Genomic DNA, 22,600 nt, shown 5'->3' with positions numbered 1-22,600 from the left:
GGCAGCGTAACTTTCAATTTCGCTGGAAAAGACACCAACTCTGAACCGCTAAGGGTGGCGTTCCGAACATACTCTCGATATCGGCAAGATAAAAATTGCACATGTTTCACGGGAAGACAAAGCGAGCTTTTGCTTACAAAGTCGACTTGTTGTTATGTTCTCTCTATCAATTTACATAACCGGAAGCAAATAACAATGTATTTGCCGTAACAAGAAGCAGCCATGATTATTGCTGCGGCTTATTACCATAATTATGACAATAAGCTCGGAGTGTTGTCGGGAGTTGTATTTTTTTTCTCTTGTTGCAAATTGCAGAGGTAACGTGTACGTTATCCTGGAGGGCGATTAGAGGTTATCGGTGGATGCATTCGTGGACAAATAACGTAACATGGTGGCGCCTTCCTGTTCGATACAGTTAGAACGTAATCGACTTAACGTAACGGTGAGCAAACAAGAAGTCTTGATGGGGCCCACGCGATTTTCCCACAACGCACATCCGACAGATGCCGCCGCCAACACAAACGTTTTTACCTGGCCGTTAGTCCGGGGCGATATCAATTAAGCCGTTGCCGGCGCAGCTAAATTTGTTTGTTTTGAAATTATCGCGCAGAATTAACCGGCCACCCCCGCGGGCGCGAAGCCGCCCCCGCCGCCGGTGATCGATCGCGTGCGAGTGGACCGAGCGGAGCGATCGAATCCCGACCAAGAGACACGGGTTATTAAAAATGTGTTATGTCGGAAGGTATTTTCGGGGGCGTGGGCGACCTTATCAATTTATCATCGTTTTACAATACGGATTTTTTCCCGGTGCGGGGGGAGCTGTGAGGATTTTTTGCATTCTTCGCCGGAACAGAAGGCAATTATCGGAAAAAATTTCATTTCGTGCCGTGTAATTAATCAATGGGGAATTTAATAATTCCGTAATTGTGTAAAAACATTGACTCAGCCGCGTTTGCATTAGTTTGCGTTAAATATTAAAGGAGGCGGGTGAATTTTTAATTGGCCGGAAGGAGGAAGAATGTCGCGGCGATCGAAATTATAAATAAATCCGGCAGGAAAGAGTCGCGTTCGTTCGTTTGTTGCGTGATGCGTGCCGGAGCGCTGTTCGGCTTTCGAACCGAACGAATATCCTTTTAAGGGTGGTTCGAGAGCGGAGCGGAGTAACGCCGCACAATTTATGTACATCAGGGTAAGTTGTGGGATATAATATTTTAGCGTGTCGGAAGGGCGCGCGCTCCGGCCCAACAATTTGAAAAATCTCGATTTATCCGGGCCCGCGCGGATCCCGGATCGTCCTTGTTTTCATATGGCTGAGTGGCGAAGCTCGTTCCCACTCGATAATTATATTGTCCCGGCCGTTATAAACAGACGGATTCCGGCGTTATCTCCGCGATCAAAGGCCCCCCTTTTAGAAAGACTAACCTCGCAACGACCGAATCGATATCGGTTTTATTGGGCGAAAGTTTTTGAACTTTAATGCGATATTCGCTCTGGGCCAGAAAGCTCCGTTTGCCCATTCGTTCTCCTCCTGCCGGTTTTATGTGTTTTTCTGGTTGTTTTTGTGCGTTGTCGACTTCTCCGTGCATCTATTCCGGTGGCACGTGGGCCATACGTGGACCCCCTTTATTGCCGCCCTTATTCATTTTCGTCCCTCTCGCCCGGGGTCCGTACACGCGCTCGGACGAGGCAGGGCCAGGATAAATATTTCTTCTGCAAAGTGTCGGCTGTCTCCGGCCTTGATTTCCTTTTAGTATGGAGTTCCTAATCCGTCCAGGATGCTTTAGTTTAGATACAACAGGCGAGGAGCAGGACGTACACACACACACACACACCGAGAATTGGAGATTTAAGGAGGAGTTGAGTTTATCTTGGCCAGGATTGTTTCAACTTGAACTAGCTGAAGTTAGAACGTAGGTAAACAGGCCGACCATCTACAACCCAAGCTGCTTACTTACTTAACATCCACCAAGATTAGGGTTTCGACCCTTGTCTACCTCGCTTCCTTTTAATATCGCCCCCATATCCCACCATAAGATATTGATTCCTGATGCGAGTTTTCGACGTTTCACAAAGAGGACGACTAATGAACGCAATCATCTGACGGACCTCGCTGAGAGGGTGTTATTATCCTTTATGATTGTGTTTTACAGTGGCACATAAATCGCAGGTCGGGGGAAAAGATTTTACGATTTGACCCTCATTATGGCGGTGGGGGGAGGCGGCGACTGCCCAAAAATATCTCTCGCCAGATGGAAGACGTAATAGATGGGGGAACTGTAAAAGTCGAGACAATATTTTATGTCATCGAGTGCGAGAAGTCGGTGAATTTTTCAATCAGAAAAATTTGACAACGAAAACAGACGGTTTACTATTTTCAAAAGGTTTCTTCGATCGATCTTCAACTTCTCTTGCAAATCTAATTCTTATTTATTATTTTTAATTTCATTGCCAAGATAAAATCTCGTTGTCTTTTTTCAAATGAAAGACTAGCTTCTTATCGTTTGTCTTTTATTCTATTGTTTCAGTCACCTGATTATTCAATATTTTATAAAAAAATATTCCGTGTTTGGTTTCTTCTTCTTCGCACTCATTTTAGAAGTGTAATGTCTCCGTATCCTAACGAGTGCGGTAATGAAATTGTTACCGCATTAGTGCGGTAATGAAATTAACATGCTTTAATAATGTCTATATCTCACTTATATCGTAAATAACTATTAAAAGCATGTTTCATCAGATTTTCATTTAGACACTTTTCTTTCTGTCGTTTTGTTTTCATGGATTTTTGATTTCTGATTTTTTTTTTTAATTTTCACTATACGTAAACTTAAAATTGACTTTGCTTTTCTACTTTATTATTTTTCTTTCTCCTCGGTCCGGTGTCATCTCTTCCGCAGATGATAGTTTTTCAGTTTTTCCAATTCCAGTCCGGGAAAAGTGAAAATTCGCCGTATCGAATTGGATTCTTCTAATTGCATTATTTTATTAGATCTGGCGAGGTCTCGTCTGTTGGGTATCGTACCGTGTGAGTTTCTCCGCCTCTCGTGCGGTTCTTCTTTGATTTAACAAAAAGGATATCGGCGCGCGTCATGAGAGACCAGCGAGAAAATATAGAAATCTGCGGTTAGATTGGGGTTGGGAATTGCGAGTTTATGTGCGAGTTTTCTCCGTCAAGAGGAAGAATCGGGGCGTGATTTTTAAAGTTTGGGGTAACGGCTCTTTTGTAGCCCCGGCATCGGCATTAAAGTTTCCCGAGATGACGGGCCCTGCCAGCACTTACAAGTCTGCGTAAACGAGTTAATAACTATCGATTTGTCCGAGGGTGGTCCCTCCACCCCGTGCACAAGACGACGACGACGACGACGACGGTGTGTGTGTTGTTGACCCAAATCCTTTGAAAACACCGCCAACAATACGTCGACGGCGTATCGGAAAAGTGGCGGTGATAATGCGCGAATCGCACAATTATACATCGGAGGGGTGCATATATTAAGATGCCGGTGTGAAATATCCGAACGAAATACGCAAACACATTATGCAGAGCTTAGAACATTATTATCGTGTTTGTAATGGAAACTGGTCGGGGGTGCGCCGCGACGCCGCCGCCGCCGCCGCCGCCTCGCGGTGTTTATCAATTTATCGGAATATAAATTGAAAATTTGCCGGATTACACGGCCAATCAGGGTCGATTGTTGCGATTTCGGGCCGTTCATCGATATTTTAAAGGGCGGGCGTCATTTAAAACTTTCAATCCGAAGAGGCGAACTGGCCGCCATCGAAAATTTAAATCGGTCCGAATTGGTGACCGGGCCCTGAATATTCCATCGCTCGGACAATACGTCGCACAAACAATGTCGCCGCCCCGTAATTAGGGGACGAAGAAGCGCGGAAGTCGCGCCGCCACCGAAGAAGGAAGCGCAAAACGGGGAGCGAGAGGGTGGTCTAGGTGCGTAGTATAACCGCTCGACTTGCTAGAATATAACCCGCATCTTGATAAGAATTCCGCTGACGGCGAGGAACTCGCCCAAGAATTGTGCTACGGCGGTGTTTTCGTGGAAATTTACTGTTACGTTTCATAATGAGCCGGCAATTCGTACATACTTTGTTTGCCAAGCAAAAATTCTTTCGAGGCGACAATGCCGAGGGACGGGTAACGGCTCCTCCAGGAGGAAACTTCCAAGAGTTTTGGACAGTTTTTATCGAATGAACGCTGATGCGATTAACTGCTGTGCTTTTAGAAGTAATCAGTTGTAATTATCGGACGAGAACTGCACAACCGACCACTCACAGATGTTGTTTCAAGTTTGCAAGGTGAAGTTTTAATTCTTCGCCCTCTAATTTATTACGTATCTTGTTAAAATGAGTACCAGGTGACTGTAAAGGGTCGGTAATATTTTTGAAATATTGCTTTGGCAAAGCTGATGGTTAAATCGAGACAGTGGCGTGTACAAAAGTCATCGTGACGTTTATTGGTAATTAATTCTCTAAAATAATAAACATTTCTAAAAATGGTTGAGCATCACAACATGTTTATTGTGATGGCCGTTTCCGAAGCGGTTTTGTTAATGGAAATGGTTATTGGGAATATTCACGACGATCGTAGATTGTTGAAGAAGTGGAATATCCTGTTTTCTCACAACGTTTTGGAAGAGCGGTTGGACGCTTTTTAAACAATAGACATTAACCATGATTTACATTCCCCACTTGCTATTTTTCGCCACGAATTCAATTTTGCAATCGACACAACAATTTGTAATAATATTGACATGCAAGGCATTACTTTTTTCATGACGAGGCGTGGTTTCACTTTTTTTGCGTCGTTAATTCTCAAAATTATAGAACTTGGTCTGCACATAATCCCCACAATGTTATTGAGATGCCATCGCATCCAATTAAAATCGATGTTCGGGTTGCAACGTCACGAAGGCGAATTATTGGTTCAATCATCTTTAATGAAACTATTAAGTTCACCAAAGACTCCTTCTCGAAGTGTTTATAAATCAACTGGATGGTGTGGAAGCAACAAACGGCTATTCGAGAGAATTTCATTCGGTAATGACTTAAATGGAGGAGGGAGGACTAATTTGTGCTGTTGCTGAAGACATACCATCGTCGATGTAGATGTTAGCCCAGCCTTCAATAAAATTATGAAAAGTACTTGGCCACCAACAACATAATCACCAACAACAACAACACCTTTCAAGATAATTTGACCGTTACGAAAAATAATTTTTAATCTAATCAAGGTTGAGCAGTCTAAAAGTTGGTAATTGTTCACTTTAACTACTTCTGGAATTTTCGCGTTTTTTCTGGCTAGACAGCCTCAGGGCATCCTCCTACATCCTTTCCCACCATTCAAACCTTGTGCAAATGCCTTTTTTTCTCTCTTGTTGTGTTTCAAGGTCGCGTCAAGGTCGCGTCAAGGTCGCGCCAATGTCTTAGTACAACAAAAGGGTAAGGAAAATTCATTTGCACAAGGTTTGAATGGTAGGAAACGATCTAGGAGGACACCCTGAGGCTGTCTAGCCAGAAAAAACGCGAAAATTCCAGAAGTACAGAAGTAGTTAAAGTGAACAATGACTTAAAAGTTTCCTGTGGAAGATTATTGCTTCTTTTTTCTCATCATCTGGACCCACAGGACTTTTGCAACACCACAACTCTTCGTTTCATATTGTACCACAAACAAGATTCTTTTTGGAGGTTTCAGAAAGAAAGAATTATTAAAAATAAAGCAAACATTTCAACTCTTCTTCTCGGGAGGCGGTAGAATCCATTTTCTCGGAAACATCATGGCGTCAGTGGCATGGAACTTAAACTAGTTGCGGAATCTGAAGAAAAAAATCCTAAGATGGCAAGAAGAGAGAGGTTTTTTTTACCACAACAACGTAGCTGCGCTCACTTTCATAATTGCTGTGATAAAACTGGATACAGAGTTGTTGTACCATCTGTATCTTAGTCTTCAGTCTTAAGATTAGGTCCCTGAAGAATTTTTGATTGAAAAGAAATTTTCTGAATGGGGAATTAATTGCAGCAACGGAAGGATTTTCAAATTTGTAAAGAACCAAATGAAGACCTAACGATATTATATAGGAAAATAAAATCAATTTGGAGATTGTTTTAATTAGATTGGATCAAGACGTGAATTTTGCAAACTATTCCCGTAAGTCCTTGAAATAATGATTCGAAAAAAGTTCATAAAAAAGATGAGTTGTCGTAGCACTGCGAATTAAATAATTTTAAATAATTCCTGATAGCAATTACACTTTTTACCTTACGTCGGACTGTAAACATGTTAAAAATTTCAATTGAAGGAAATATTGGAATTATAAAAACTGGAGCTCCACACTCGACATTTCGTTGCATTATTGTTGTGCATTTAAGAGATCTGTTTCGTACACCAAAAAAAAAAACGAGTGTTGTAATAGCTTATTCTTAAATCTTTGTCGTGTTTGTGTTCGAGCGGTCGAAAAAATGTCGTCGCTTCCAAACCAGATTAGACCGACTCGAGTCATAAATTGGAATTGTCGCCTCCGAAACAGTTTGAGGTCTCCGTGTAAACTCGGTAAATGTTTTTTTAATAGCGTCACCGTTATCAGGTTTACACTTTTTTGTCGGTGTGAATAAAATTTATCAGGGACGAAATTATGCAAGCTAATCAGTAGCTGCTAGCTCGCGCCGGTGTGCAGTAGTAGATCGTCAATTAGTGGATTGGTAATTAGTAAGTGATAGTGTTTTTTCGACGAACAAACGGAAATTCAGTGACGCAATTTCGTTTTGTTGCTCGTGTGACCCCTTGCATCATGGAGACCATCAAGGTGAGAGCCGCGTCCGGGTCGAAATGTGGAATTTTCGCCGCCGCCGCCGCCGCCATTTCTACCTCCTCCACCATATTAAAATATTTCGTCGCATTATGATCGTTTTAGTTCCAAATTGAATCTCTCGACTAGTCGAAATTGCCCGGGCGTTTCCCGTGTTAATGTTAAAATCTGCAAAGTTAATATGGCACATTCTGGCTGAGATGAGACGGTTAGATATAATAGGACAGATTATCTCGGGGAGCTATCTCACCTGGCAAAGTTTCCGGTGCAGCCCCGGAAGATACTCTTATCGGGCGGGGGTGGCGCCTATGGACTCGGATAAGGATGGAAATCTGGGAGTCGGTGCACCTGACGGGGATGAAAATACGAATATCCATAGCTATCAGCTTCACAGTTCATTAGCGGCCTTTGCCTGATCGCTTCTCGCACAAATCCGCGAATCCCTCGTCATTATCTACCGACTCTATGCGGAATTGCGGAACCCGAGCCTTGCGGCGCTTTCAAACCGACCCATTCAATATTACATAAATATTGTGGATTTAGCAAATTTTATCGATACCTACGGAACGGCTCCCCCTGAAGGTTTGGGCGCCAGCTCCATCCTGCCGAAGCCAACAGTTACACTCTTTTTTCTTTTTTTCTTATTTCCGAGAAAACAATGATCGGTGGATGTCTTGGTTGGTTTAATCGACTTTTAATCGAGTGCAAAAAGCTCATTTTCAGTTGGTATTTTACTTTCTAGTATTTAACTGCGTAATCAAAAAGTAACGAATTATGTATTTCATTTTAAAAAATTTTGTTTATTGCACTTGTTTACATTTTTTAAAATTTTATCGTTTTATTATTATCATGACCTACTCGTACTAAGCTAACAGCGATCTACATATAGAAAAATATTAGTAAAGCACTCAATAACATTACATATTTTTATACATATTTAATAGTGTAGGACCTAAAGTTGAACCTTGAGTCACACCATATTACTATGGAAGAAGACGTCGCGTCGATTGAACTTTACTTTTTATTGCGCGTGACCTACTAACATAAATTTGAAAACATTACTTAAGCTTTTTACAAGTACATATGTACCTGCCAATTTTTCCTAGTTTTACTAACAAGACCTGAACAAATTTAGAAAGATCTTTTATTAAGCCATTCCGGTCGCTGACTCACATAATTAAGCATAAGAGAATAAGTTTAATATCTCAGTTCAATGAAAATTTGAAAATGAATCTTCGACAATAGATGTTTCTGAATTCGATGCCGGTAAGTCGTAAAACAGGGTTGTCATAAATCAATAATAATCACCGCGTAACACACGCACATGCAACTTTCTTTTGTTTGGAAGAATCCAGCGCTCGGCTTACGTTAACAAACTGGCCATCTTTGTTCTGAAAGCTGTGTGCGGGCGTAAGAGTGAGAAAACAGTTAGACCAGTAAACCCAAAAAGTTTAATTGTAAGATTTTAATACCAGTAGAATGGCCTAGGAAAAATGAGAATCACTAGGAACTAGAACAGTGGCGCATCATGCAATACGGTGGAATAAAACTTTTAAGCAGTTTGTGATGCTCTATAAGCAGCTTTACGCCTTCCCGTGATGAAATGTTTTGGACGTTTTATGGCTTAGCGGCATCGGACTCAGAAACAGAGTATAGTAGAGTAGTTCGTTGTAATGTTTTACAATTTTTTTCATCAAATCTTTTTGGTAAATTATGAGACATTTGAGAACGTCGAGTCGTTCGTCTCTGTCGATCGGATCGTCGATCGTCCCCGTATATATCGCGTCGGGTTTAATTAATAGAGGCGATCGTTTGATCTCGCGTTATTAAATTTCCGTTGGCGTCTCAAGAGTGGCCCCGGAAATGCAAAACCAATGTTAATTTTAACGTTGTTCGTGGGGAGTGTGGGCGAGCGAGGAGCGGGTCGGGGGTCCCGTAAATTTTTAATTGCTTTTAAATGTACTCCGGGTACCTTTTGAATTGGCGGTCTTATTGAAGAAAGCTAATTTAAAAGCTTTGTCAAAATCGATCGCAATGTAATATAGCCTAGTAAACCCCTGGAAGCGCACCAATAAAAAGTAGAACTTTCACAAAAATCCCAGGAATCAAATAAATGTGCCCAGTCATGCATTTGTTTTAAGCCACCGCCCGCTTTGTTTCAGCGTAAACGTTGAACACCCCATTGCCTCCTCTGTTTGCTACAGAACACTCGGTCAGAGTCGGCTGCGATCTCCCTGACCGCCAATCATTGTCACTTGATTGCTTTTATCAAAAAAAAAGCGAATCGCTTCCAACGGAAATCGTTCGCTTTTGGTTTTTTTTTCGTCCTGTGAGCGAGCGTGTCCCCCGGCCCCCCCATTTTAAAGAGACGCCATGATCCGAGTCAAAAATGAACACATTTATTCCGAGGCATGGCGGAGGAAAGGGGAAAAACCGAATGTGTCGGACTGTGTTGCCGGAAGATTTATTTCTTTAAATATAAAACACCAGACGAAGAATCGAAAAGGAAACGTCTTTCTTTCGACGCGTCTCGTACCATTTTCAATTTGTTGTGCGTTCAACATTAATCAATTTAAGTGCGCCATCGCGTCTAATCATCTTTTGTAGTTGACGATGGCACATGAGAATTTTTAATTGGAGCAGAGTCCCGAGCGCTCAGCTTAACATTAATAAACAGGCCGTAACAAGTCTTGAAGGGGCCTTCATTAAATTCGCAACTAGAGGTGGATGCAACCCCTCGCAGGTTATTCGGAAAAAACACGTTCGGAGAGGGCGGAAATGCAATTTTCTAATTAAAACAGTAACAAGTGCTCCCTGAAAATCTGCTCTCCTCCGGAATCAAAACTTTGGAGGTCTGAGTAATCCCGAAGAAGTGCAACGGGTCGGAGGACGCGGTTTCGAAGGTCGACGGGAACGAGAACGGGAACGTATCTTTCCATTTCGGGAGCTTTTCGCAATAATTGAACGTTAATGTTTTCTGGTGCGTCGAAAAATGTGTTTTCCGTTGGGGAAGGGAGTGCGTGTTTCGATTAATAAATTAGTCGGACGGCATTTCAACAGACATTCCCGAATCGGCTAACGATGAAAGGAAATATGTTTGGAAATGAAGTAAAAAAAGGAGTTCAAAGGAACGGGACGGGTTCGGTCGAAATTTTATTTATTCAAATGGCACTTCTGGAAGATGCTGTACGGGATTCGAGGGAACACCGTTAATAGAATCGCGGAAAATCGATCGATCGGCGACGGGGGATGTACACGTAAACAATATTTTCCGCGTTTGTGCGGAAGGGGATGCAGAAAAGTTTCCCGTTATCGGTGCACGACGCACTTCGGAGATCGGATTTGTTAAAAATTTAGGTCTCTGTTTTTTGGGACGATCTGTTGCGACAGCAGCAACACCGACCCAACAGTCGAAGATTAATTTTGTGCTGGCAGTAAAGTTGGCCATATTGACTTTAAAGCGTTTTTGTTAGTCAAATATGTTGTAAAATTGTAATTTCGTTGACGTTTATTTAGTGCCGGTGTTTAGTAAATACCGATAAGCTTATTAAAAACTGTTGGGTAACGAACGAAAAACAAAAAGCGTCGTGGCCTTACCCAAATCTAAACGATCCAGGAAATTTTTCTTGTGCATTTATATTTTTGTCGGAAGATAAAAAAATATTTCTTTATTTATTTTTCTTGGAATTTTGATACAAACATACTAAATCGTTGCACTACCACTACTACCTGTAATAAGCATGCATGCATTTATATTGCATTATTTGACAGTTCTGGTCGAAAATTTGCATCAGAAATTATGCATTCTAAAAAACAAAAAGTCATTGTGCATTTACACATACTTTACACTTTATGTAAGCTTTATATATATTTATTATGTTTAATAAACTCTTAATCACTTAATGGCGGCTGCTAACATCTTGTAAACATCCATTCTTTACATGAAGGGTTACACCAACGGGCTAATTTTATCTCGTCGTAAATTAGCCAGGTTTAAAGATCCGACCAGGCTTCCACATTCTCGAATTCAACAAACTTGTCTCGTTCTGTTTAGTTGTGAAGTTTTTATTTCTTTTAATCGTCGGGTAATTACACGGCGTGATGGTTGATTATTAAAAGTAATCACAGCGAGACATAAAATAGTGTCTGTTTAAAATTTTTTATTGCATCAACAATATACAGCATTAAGATGGTTATAAAAAATTATAAGTTTATTGACTTCCATAAACACTCATTTCCTGTTTGGAACTTCAGCCTGGATATTTCGTGTTTATTGCTGCGTGATTTTTTTTTCAAATTAGCAACAGCTATGGTCGGTAAGGATTGGGCAGAGTAGGGTACAAAAAGTTGAAAGTTTCAAAATTAATTTTCGGTTGTAACTTTTTTAAAGAATTCAGTTGAAATGATAAAATTCTGCCAGGGGAAAAATTTTAAGTGAGATCCTGGAAGTTATTTTGTCGAGTAGCAAAGATTTATAGTTCTTTGACACAATCTCTAGGCTTAAAACAATATTTACATTTTAATAAAAATTAAGTAAATCAAGAAAAGAAAATGAAAACATATTTCTTGCAGTAACAAGCAAGTTGAATGGAAATGTTTGATTCATTGCAAAATCATCACCAAAAAGTTTTCTTTATTTTTTGGCTGTTTTGGTAATTATAGCGGGGAAAGAAGCGAGGGTGAAGGAAAAAACAAAGGTGGTTTCTAAACATTGTCGAGTGGTGGACATATGTGAAAAAAAATCCTGCTGATGTAAGCAACACCCCTGGTCCTAGTTACGGTGCTGACGGCGAGTTTGTCGATCCAGATGCTGTTTTAAGCCACCTAAATTCTATTTAACCCACCCCCCTGGTGATTGTCCAGAATGGTCAGAGTTGCATGAAAAAATGGTGGACAAGATTAATTCAACTTACTAAGAATCTGCAGATTCTGAAATTATTCGCGAACTGAAAGAAAAATTTCAAGCTGTTCGCAAAAGTGGAGAATTTATTACTTCGATTGTGTTGGCAAGAAGCTGGCAATATTCAAGAATTAAAAATAAATTCGGATTTAGTAACTGCATTGTAAGGATGGCAAAGATAAGAGGAAAAGGATGTTCGCGTCCGATATCAGCTAAAGGCAAAAATGTGCGAAGAAAAATTGTGTTTCTATAAAAAGGAACAACAGTTTTTTTCAAAAAAAGTTTGTTGGATTAAGATCGGGAAATTATGGAAAATACTGAAAAAGTAGAAATTTAAAATCACAAAAAGATATCTAGCTATTTTATTACCAAACAATGTTAAATGAAAGTAGCTGCTGACCTGGCTTTGTCCCGGTGAGTTTCATCTTGACCTTCATTTTCATTTTGAATGTTCCAACCAATTTCTTTATTAGAAAATTTAACAACGCTGTCAAAGCGTATCAAGTATCGAAAACGTCAAACGAGATGAGATCACGATGTGTAAAAGTGCAGTAAACTTTCCTACATAAAAAAATTGCCGCCACTTTCACAAATTTAATTCAGTGAACTGTAGGATGGCTTGTTACAAAATTCATTTTTATTTTTTTTTATTCAACCCCCTTTCAAGATGGTAAATGGTTTGTATTACAACTCAAGTTAAAGAAACACTCTAACTATTAGTGAGGAGCGGATCAAAATTTGTTAAAAAATTTTTACGTTATAAGCGGGAAAGATATACATACATTCATACATACCTACAAATTTTTCCTTTTATAATATGTTAAGAAAATGACTGTTTTTAATCAAATATATGACACTGAATACTAGAATTTTTTTTTTAACTCACCACCTTCAAAATGAGATTTCGCGACCGCACAGTAGTGCGCGAAATCGATGTCGCGCACTACTATGCGGTCGCAGGCCATTTTGAAGCACTAGTGCGCGAAATCGATGTTCGGACACTAGTGCGAATACTTTTTGGATGATTTTGAAGCACTAGTGCGGGAACGTCGATTTTGCGCACTAGAGCTTCGAAATCATTCAAAACGCCATTTCTCCAATTTGGATGATGAAAATTTCGAAAGAGTGAAAATAAATCGCTATTAATTCGATTGACACTTTGGCAATCGCATGGACAAGCGTTTCAAAAAATATTGTACGAACTTCGATGCGAGAAGACGTATTCGGCACATTCGCGCAAATGAAGCACTCGCTCCTTCGTCGCTCGTCCCTCTAATAATGCGCTCATGCGCGAAAAATGTTTTCTCGCACTCATTTCGTAAATAACTATTTCTTGGTTCTCTTTGTCTGGAGTACCTAACCTTATTTGGTTTAAATCACCATCAACAATAGCTAACAAAATAATGACCGTTAAGTAAAGATGTCTTCGTGCACACCCCTGTATCGTTGTTCGTTCAACTAGACGTCTTTATCGTTTTTCATTTAATTTTCCCGCACGGTCTTCAGCCCCGTCTATCTTTTATGTCTTTTTGAGCGTCTCACGCGATCGTCCTTTTACTATAATAACGAGTCCTGTCTCGTTAGTCCCTTTCGTCTAAGGTGCAGACTTTGGCGTGTTGCAAGTTGCAGTTTATTAGGGTGAAGTATGGTCCCGTTTTAAACGAGTCGACTCGTTTATTAATTCGTAGTTGCCTCAAATTATGAAGTTTGCGTATTAAGCGCTCAACCCCCGTACACATTGTGTGTGTGTGTGTGTGTGTGTATAATACGACGTTTAATAATTTTGCATATGAAACAGAGTTGCGTCGAGCGTGTACGTTTCTCATTTATCACGAGGAATGTCAGTGCGCGCCAGTATATGAACTTATTAATTAATTTTAAACAAATTGCCGTTTTGGCATGAGCGGCTTGCAGGTTTTCAAGTACAAAGTGTATAATTTATGAGTTTTGAGCGTACGCTGCGCGCCGGGTCCTCGATCGAATTCCTTCGCCCAGAGGGCACCGCCGCGCTGTCGAAAAGGACGACGCACCCTTTTTACTGACACTTTTTTGTTGTTGCAGATGGTAACCAGGACGAAAAAAATATTCGTCGGTGGATTATCAGCGCCCACCACCCTAGAGGACGTCAAAAGTTACTTCGAACAGTTCGGTCCGGTGAGTAGATCCCCCCAGATTGTTGTTGTTGTTGTCGATTGGCGGCCGGGGGCGCAAAAATTAATTCAAAACCGTCCCGAACAAATCTTATTACAAACAAGTTTTTCTAACCGGAATAATCCGGCGATTCCTATGCGCCCCACGCGCGATATTTAGTAAGCAGGGCACACCCCGACTCGAACATGTACCACCCGTCAAGGGTCCCCGTCATCATCAATGGTCCGCAATTAGCCGAGGCGCAACTCTCGGCTAAATTACAAGGTGAGGGCGAAGAGGTGGATGGCGTGTCGGGGTCAGCAGATCTCACCCCCTCGGTCGGCGTGATGCATCGGCGGCGGCACCAGCCTCAATTCGGGAAGGCAATTCATTAGTTATAAAGTCCCGGCGAGGCTGGCAGACTGTTCGTTTCATTCCGTGATGCACACACTCATCGTGGAATCTAACGAACGCGCCGCCACCCCTCAACACACGCAGCTGTGAAGTACGCGTTTCATAATTTAAAAACAAGTTTCGTGTCAAACGGAAAGTTTAACAACGGTTTTGTGTTGTTTTTTTTTTGCCGGGACAACGCAACGCCGAGCGAGTAAATACGGACGGTGGTCCGCGGGGAACGAAGAAAATTTCATTTTCGACTCGAAACTGCCACCCAACACTAATTCATTTCGTTTTATTTAATCGTCTAATTAACGACGTTTCGCGGCACGGAGAGTTTTTTCGAACAGGGAAAAAGAAGGGTTGCTGGAGAGAGAAAAAGCACAAAGCTCGTAGGTTATTACTTATTAGTTACAAAAAGAACTAATAAATCAACAATAATCTCTCGCGAATATGATTACTGCAACTATTATCGAAAGAACAAATTATCAATTATCAATTCATTTAATTATATTTGGAGCTTTGAGGAAGAATATAGTTGAGAAAATGCATTTTGAGAAATTAGAATCATGACCTAATGTTTTTCATTAATTATACAGAATTATTCACGCAAGATGACCAGCCTGACCAGGTAAAAATGCAACCCAACATACAATTCATAAAGCTGTCTCGATGCCTATTACGAGTACATTATCATAAGGCACATAAAATATTTTAACGTGAGCCTAATGAATGTCAAGTTCTGACAGAAAAATACCTCTCTCAACAAAGTATGATTTAATAAAATAATAAGCAATTTAATTCACAAAAGTAATGGGCAAGTAGGATCATGTCAGGTCTGTCATCGTTCGAAAATCTTTTCAAATAGGTACATGCTAAATACGAACGAAAAATACAATTACAGATATACCTTTCAAACTAATGAAATACCCACTTGGATTCCTGATTGAATTTTTAAATACCAAAACACACTGTACGCTTTGTAAAATGTATTTTGGGTTGCATTTTTACCTGGTCAGGTTCGTCATCTTACGCGAATAATTCTGTATAAATCGTTCGTGGATTGCAGTGGTGCATAACTACAAATATCACTTTTTGAGATGAATGTATGTATTTGAAGTTTCTGTTGTTATGGAAGCACAGGACGAAATAACAAGTTTTTCTTGCTAGTATCGTATTTCGAGATTCTATATAACTTTAACAGATATCTCAGTATCACTGCCGGAAAGAAGACTAGTTTGCCATGTTGAGGCTTGTAGACTTCAAAATGATAGTTTTTGGGGCTAATTAGTTTCTTGTAACTACTTCAGTTTTTTGAAATAATAGGAGAAGTGTATAATCTTGAACGTTGTTTAACGCAGCGTTTGGAATGTCTTTCAGATGCCTCTTGAAAGGACCAAAACGATTGAAATGTGAAAGACTCGAATCAGGTGTATGGAGATGATGTCCTCGTGGCTTTTAAAAATTTCTTGTATTGACAGGTTTGTGTGATTGTGTTGTGCTCCACCCATTTTAGGATTTCTTCATCCAAAATTGTTAAGTGAACTTCTGAATTGTTACCTGATTTTGGTGATAACCATGGCCTCGATAAGTGCTTGACTACTTTCTTCTTCTTTCATATTCTTCCATCGAAATTCACGACGACTATAAGCATTGTGCTTGATGAATTTCTTCTTTTTTCATAATCCAAAGCCACTATAAGCGTCGCCTTCATACCATGGATGTTCTGCTTGACGACTTTCTTCTTTCATCTTCTTAAATTGAAATCAAGGTCCACTATTATTAAGCCTCACCTCCAAAGCCAAGAGTAACTCAAACTTTATCAATCGCCAAAATTCATTCAAGGAAAATAGAATGACAACTCGTTTTGTTCTTCAGATTCAATGCTTCCGCCGTTCTTCCTGATCTTTTCCTCAAACAGAAAGAAAGCTGGGAAAGAGTCTCTTTAGCTAGCCCAACATAATAAAGGTTCTGTGTTGCCGGTCATCAAAAACTCTGCTATTTGTTTGAAAATCTGATTGTGAGAAGTCGAGAAGAAGAAGAAATTGTTAAACGAAACGAAATAAACGTAAGATTCGCAACAGGAAGGTTAGAATTTCTTTCATTCCTGCACTTAGACAATAAATAGAAAAAAATCACTTTGCTGCACTAAATGGACCGGAATGAATAATAATATGACCGTGTCATATTATTTTTCTTTTCTTTTATTACTTACCAAAAACCAGTCCTGTGTAATAGAGATCTTCCTGGTCATCAGTCCTACCTATCAAAATATTTCAATTCATGATTGCACAATTCTAACAAAAAAAGGATAGTCAAGAGAAGCTTGCGATGTGCTTATGGGAAATAGCTTAGTGGCAATAGTTGCCAACTAGATATCTTCCAAAGTTTGCTGATAAAATTCTCTACAGCTATATTTAAAAATATAAAGTTCACGAGCTTTCAAGTTATTTTTAGAATCCCGATAGATTTCTTATGGTGATAACTTGAGGTCGGTCGCGTTTAGTTATTCATATTTATGGAATTACCTAGCCTCGTACTATACCATTAATAAACGTACTTTGAAATTTTAGTTAAAAATATTAATAGTTCACATAATTGGAAATCCCCTGGAGGTGACCAAATTCATAACTTTTGGTTAAAAAAATGTACTTGTATTCATAAATGCTTACTTGATCACTTTAACGGATTTATTAGGGAACCTAACACATTTCCAGAGTTTTTGGCCCATGGTATAACATATCTGAAACCAAAAGATTCCGATACTAAAAATCCATCAAAATATAGGTCAATCACATGTCTGCCTACAATTTATAAAATTATGACATCTTGCATTAAAGTAATAATTTACGATCATTGTCAAAAATGAAATATACTTAATGAAGAACAAAAAGGTTGTGTTAAGGAGTGTTTTGGTTGTAAAGAACAACTCATAATAGATACGGTAATAATGGAACAAGCTAGAAAAAATAATAGAAATATTTATACCGCATTCATAGACTACAAAAAAGCCTATGATTCAGTACCACATTCATGGTTAATTAAAATTCTTAAAATTTATAAAATTAATTTGAATTTGATTAACTTTTTATCCCATGTTATGACATTTTGGAAAACTACTTTAAATTTATCAATAAACAATACTAAATTAAAATCCGAGCCTATTCAAATTAAACGGGGAATTTATCAAGGAGATTCTTTAAATCCTTTATGGTTTTGTCTAGCCATCAATCCTTTGACAAATCTATTAAATAGCACTGGATATGGTTTCAATATTAGAGTTAATAATACCACACTATCCAAATTAAATCACCTTCTTTATATGGATGACATAAAACTTTATGCATCTAAAAAGAATCAAATTTTATCTTTACTAACAATAACTGAAAATTTCTCAAATGATATTGGCATGAGTTTTGGTATTGATAAGTGTAAAACGCAATCAATATGTCGCGGTCATTACGAAAGTTTAGAATATATAACTAAAGAAGGAGAAATCATTAAAAATTTAAATAAAGGAGAATTTTATAAATATTTAGGTATTAATCAATCAAATCATATTCAACATTCAATTACAAAAGAAAATTTAGAAAAACAATTTTATTTAAGAATTAAATCTATTTTAAAATCAAAATTAAACGGTAATAATTTAATTAAAGCAGTTAATACATATGCTGTTCCATTGTTGATCTATTCTTTTGGTGTTATAAAATGGTCCAAAACTAATTTACAGAATATAAATATTCAAACTAGAGTTCTCTTTACAACATTTTGTAAACATCACCCCAAATCTGCTATTGAAAGATTTAATTTACCACGCGAAAATGGTGGTAGGGGTTTTTCAAATCTAGAAATTCTACAACACAATCAAATTGCTTCACTAAAAAATTATTTTCTCAATAGAGCTCGTGATAACACTTTTTTTAATGCTTTGGTTTCAGCGGATAAAGGTTGCACACCTTTAAATTTAAGTGATAATATAATTTCAGAAATTGTTGAGCCAAATATACCTGACACTATAGCAAATATAAAACAAAAGTCTTTACATGGGAGATATTTTAAAGAGCTAGAACAGCCAGAAATTAATATTCAAGCTTCTCATGCATGGCTTAAAAAATCAAATATTCATCCTGAGACTGAGGGTTTTATATTTGCAATACAAGATCGTGTTATAAATACAAGAAATTATAAAAAGCACATATGCGGTTTATAATCGATCATTGATAAATGTAGGAAATGAAGGGGAAACCATTGAACACATCATTTCTTCTTGCACCGTTTTGGCTCAAAGCGAATATAAAAAACGTCATGATATATTCGCAAAAATTATACACATGAATTTAGCAGTTAAATTCAATTTATTAAAGGATACACAACCACATTACATTTATAAACCAGAAAGTTGTTTAGAAAATGACAATTACAAATTATATTTTGATCGCACAGTTTTAACTGACGTTCACATTCAGCATAACAGACCAGACATTATTATTTTAAATAAACAACAAAAGCAAGCATATCTTTTAGATATAGCTGTTCCAAATTCACACAATATAACACAGACATATAATACAAAAATTAATAAATATTTAGAACTCTCCGTTGCTATGAGAAATCTTTGGTGTTTAGAAAAAATTTCGATTTTACCATTTATAATTTCAGCAACAGGAATAGTACCGCAATCTCTTTTTAAAAATTTAAAAATTTTGGACTTCGAGAACACATTGGTGGTTGAAATTCAAAAAGGTATATTATTATACTCATGTCACATCGTGAGGAAATTCCTTAACATTGACACAGAACATAAAACACAAAAAAGTCAAAATGTGGAGGCGAGACGCCGGTAATTATGTTGATAAGCACTGTACTATTACTTGATAGTATTATCCGTAATAGTGTATGTACTCCGGCAAAATTGCCGTGCCGCCGGGTGGAGGTGGGATAGTATTAACGTACTTTTAAGTCCTACGTGTGAAGTGGATCGGACAAAAACTTGCGTGATTAAAATTGATTAAATCCAGTGCATTAAGTGTAGTTCTCAATTCCCATTAATGTGAATACCTCTCTCCGCAACGTGCACCATCCAAGTGTTCATGTTTCGGTGTGTTGGCGTCAATCAGTTTCATTCCTTGATGACTCCTCTCTTCCGAAATGACTCCAGGATATCGTGCACAATCCCGTCGCGACGATGCTGCCGAACAAATTTAAATGTGTCGTTTGTTTTTTTATTCGACAATCCAATTACTCCAACATTCTACAAACTGCAGGATTTCTGTTGCTCTACCTAGTTTTAGCATCGCTCGAGCAGATCAAATTTTTTGTGCCGTCTGAACAAACACACGGACTAATCGGTAATTTTCTTATCTGAACATTAGTCTTGGTGTGCATAATTTAGATTTTTTTCATAAATCATGTCACGAACGGTGGATTATTGCGGCGCGTCCAAAATGTCGAGGGAGCGGTGTAGTGAGAGTATTTTGGAGCAGTTCAGTTTTTTATCTTTGACAGCTCCACTAAAAGACGAGTCCTAAATGTGCTCCGTGGCCATTGAATAAAACTAAAACTTGAATCACTGTTATTTCCAGTCGTTGGCCTGGTGCGTTCCACCCCCGGAGAGCGAATTTCGCTGTCCCACTCACCCCTTTCCTGCGATTTTTACAATTCGCGTTGTGTTTCCCACCATGTGACTTAATTGAGCCAAAAACTGGCTAATCCGTTCGATCGTCGTCTCCGCTTCGTCGAAGATTGCTTGCATCCCCTGTCTCCCGATAAATTATTGTTTTGTTTATTGTTTTCCCGTTGACATCGAATTTATATAGGCGGTGGTCTAATAAATCTAATAGTACCTAATTTGGCGTCGTAATTTATCGAGACCGGCGTTTTCCCCGAAAGTTGGCCAATATTCGTAAGAGACGATCAATAAATATTAGCGGAGGGGTCATATAAAATTCCGGGCGCAGGGTTTGGCCTTTCACCTCTGGAAAGCTGGTGGCAGGAAGCAGACACCACCGCCGGGTTTCAACTAGATTTTCGAGAGACCAGGTTATACAATACAGGTATCGTTACGAACAGCTGTCGCTGCTTATAAGTGATTTGCATGGAGCATTTGCATACGGCAATAAATGGAACATGTACGAACTGGATTTTGTGACCAGCTTTTATAGGACGGACGTATAATATAAAGATTTTCGGGGAGGAATCGGAGGCGTCGTCCGGTGGTGGTGAGGGTAAATAATATAGAAAGGGATCGGTGCAACTGTGTTTGTTTAGGATTTCTTGCGCTGTATCGAAATTATTTCAGGTACATAGTTAACCGGCAAATATTTGGATTTCTGGCGAAATGAAAACGCCTCTGCGACAGTATCGAACAGCTGGAAAAGGAATAATTTTATTCTATTTTTTTAGTCGCCTAGAAAAAATGTCGCGTGCTCGAGTTCTGGTCTTTCAATTTTGAACTAGTGTTTTCAATTGATATTTTCGACAAAGAAATAGCATAAATAGCGATACAATCATCCCTCGTGCAATTATAAGGCTCGCAGCGCTCGTGCGGTAAACTTGTGCTTTGGTCCCTCGTCGTGTAATGAACTGTTCCTGACGACTCGAGTGCTGAACTTGAATTATTTTTTGAGGGATAAAAATTCAGTTCAGTCGACCGTTACTGTGAACGTTTCGAACGAAACCACTTTCGTGAGGGTGTAACCAAATTAGAACATCGTCGGCTTAAATGTATCGAGTTGCGTGGAAGTTATGTCGAGAAAGAAATGTAATCTTGGGGAATTATTCAATTGATCCTGTGCGATAGCGCGAATAGTTCAGCGCACCCCAGTGTATAATGTCGGAGCTTTCAAACAGAAAAATGATGTAAAATTGATTTCGAAGCAATCTATTGCGTTCGAATGAATGGCGTGATTGCATGAAGGGGTTCGTTACGTTTTTATTTTTACAACTTGCAGATTCCACGATTTTACTAAAATATGTTATCCAATGCTGAACTGAACAACCGAGTGTCTTAAGTATCTTGAACTGATAAAAATTTACTGTGTTATGTTGGTAAACAATTAAGATTTCATTTTATACTAAAACTACTACTAAGGCTTGACATTCTTCATTTCTTTTAAACCTTCAAATTCCTATCGCTCGTGGATTGCAATTGTGGAACAAATCAAAGAAGGTCATTTTGGAACTACAAGTCCCAGTGTCGTAGAGGTCTTTGATTTTTTCATGGGCTATAAGTCATATCTGCGCAAACGACGAATATCGGTCTCAAGTAGGCGCTACAAACCAACCGGAAAACATTGTCGTTCGTTGCGTTAGTGCGGATATTTATTTCCAAGGTCACAGCCCATGAGAGAATCCAACACCTCTAGAGGGTCTAGTTATGTGATTAGTGGAATTGAGTGGTGTAGATCTCTCTTGATTAATATTAATTGAAACTTTAGGCGATCTAGAATAAAGTGAGGAATCGCTCAAGATTTAAGATTGGAATTGGCAATGGTGGTACGATAAAAAAAATTGTGACACAGGAAAAGAGCTAAGAAAAGTGATTTTTTGTGTAGAAAGTGCGAGTAAAATGGCGGTTTTTAAGTGGGTTGTGGCGCCGAGGCGCGAGGCCGAAAAATTGTTTGGAGGTTTAAATCCGACAAACGTCAAGTAGCTATAAAAGTATGAGGAATCTCATTTGGAAATACATCACTTGGAAAAATAATAACGAAAGAAAATTCATATTCGGTCGAAAAATATCAAAAGACAATTCCCCTTTATTACTTTTCTTTTTATGGCTGGGAAACACACGCAAAAAGCCCATATAAAACGGATAAATTGTGGTATAAAATCGGCGGCGGCGGGAGGGCGGCGCGAAAAAAAAACTGTTGTAAAGGCAACAACGTGAGGAGCGCCGTGGGCGATTTCCCGGCAAAGAAGAGGAGCCGGTGAGACAGACACCTCCGAATTAGGCCGGAGTTAAAGTATGATGAAAGGCGTTCAGATTTCGTCAACGAACACGGAGAAGAGGAGGAAGTTTTTAGTTCTCGGGGTTGGCGATGCGATGACACAAACAAACGCTTGCCTCGGGACATCTATTCGGTTCTAAATCGCTCCAATATATATCTCCATTAAATTTATGCTTGTCAACTGCAAGTTCCGTTTGCGTTTCGGAATGGAACACTGAGACGAGCCCGGCCAGACAATAACGGTTTGATTAAAACGAGCGGAACTCAACGGTTAAATGTCACAACAAACTATAGATCACGGACCGGTGACTAATGAACATCACGGAATTAATACAAGGACCCGAACGTGTCGGCCGCCCCCGCCCCCCTTAAAAATGCACGATCCAATTTAACAGGTGATGGGCGAGCGG

General features: G+C 39.1%; 1 protein-coding gene across 8 annotated transcripts in view; it reads left to right on the top strand.

Annotated features, from left to right (window-relative positions):
- Positions 1 to 22,600, top strand: part of Rbp6 (RNA-binding protein 6) — a 357,340-nt gene that overhangs the window by 245,627 nt on the left and 89,113 nt on the right. For all 8 annotated transcript variants that reach the window (XM_069043038.1, XM_069043036.1, XM_069043041.1 and 5 more), the window contains one exon: positions 13,777 to 13,869. In XM_069043038.1, the coding sequence (XP_068899139.1) occupies positions 13,777 to 13,869 (93 nt within the window). The remainder of the gene's footprint in view (positions 1 to 13,776; positions 13,870 to 22,600) is intronic.

Source organism: Tenebrio molitor, chromosome 3, assembly GCF_963966145.1.
Source record: "Tenebrio molitor chromosome 3, icTenMoli1.1, whole genome shotgun sequence".
NCBI lineage: Eukaryota > Metazoa > Arthropoda > Insecta > Coleoptera > Tenebrionidae > Tenebrio > Tenebrio molitor.
Note: the sequence above shows the minus strand (reverse complement) of the source record. Positions and strands in the feature narration are given on the sequence as shown.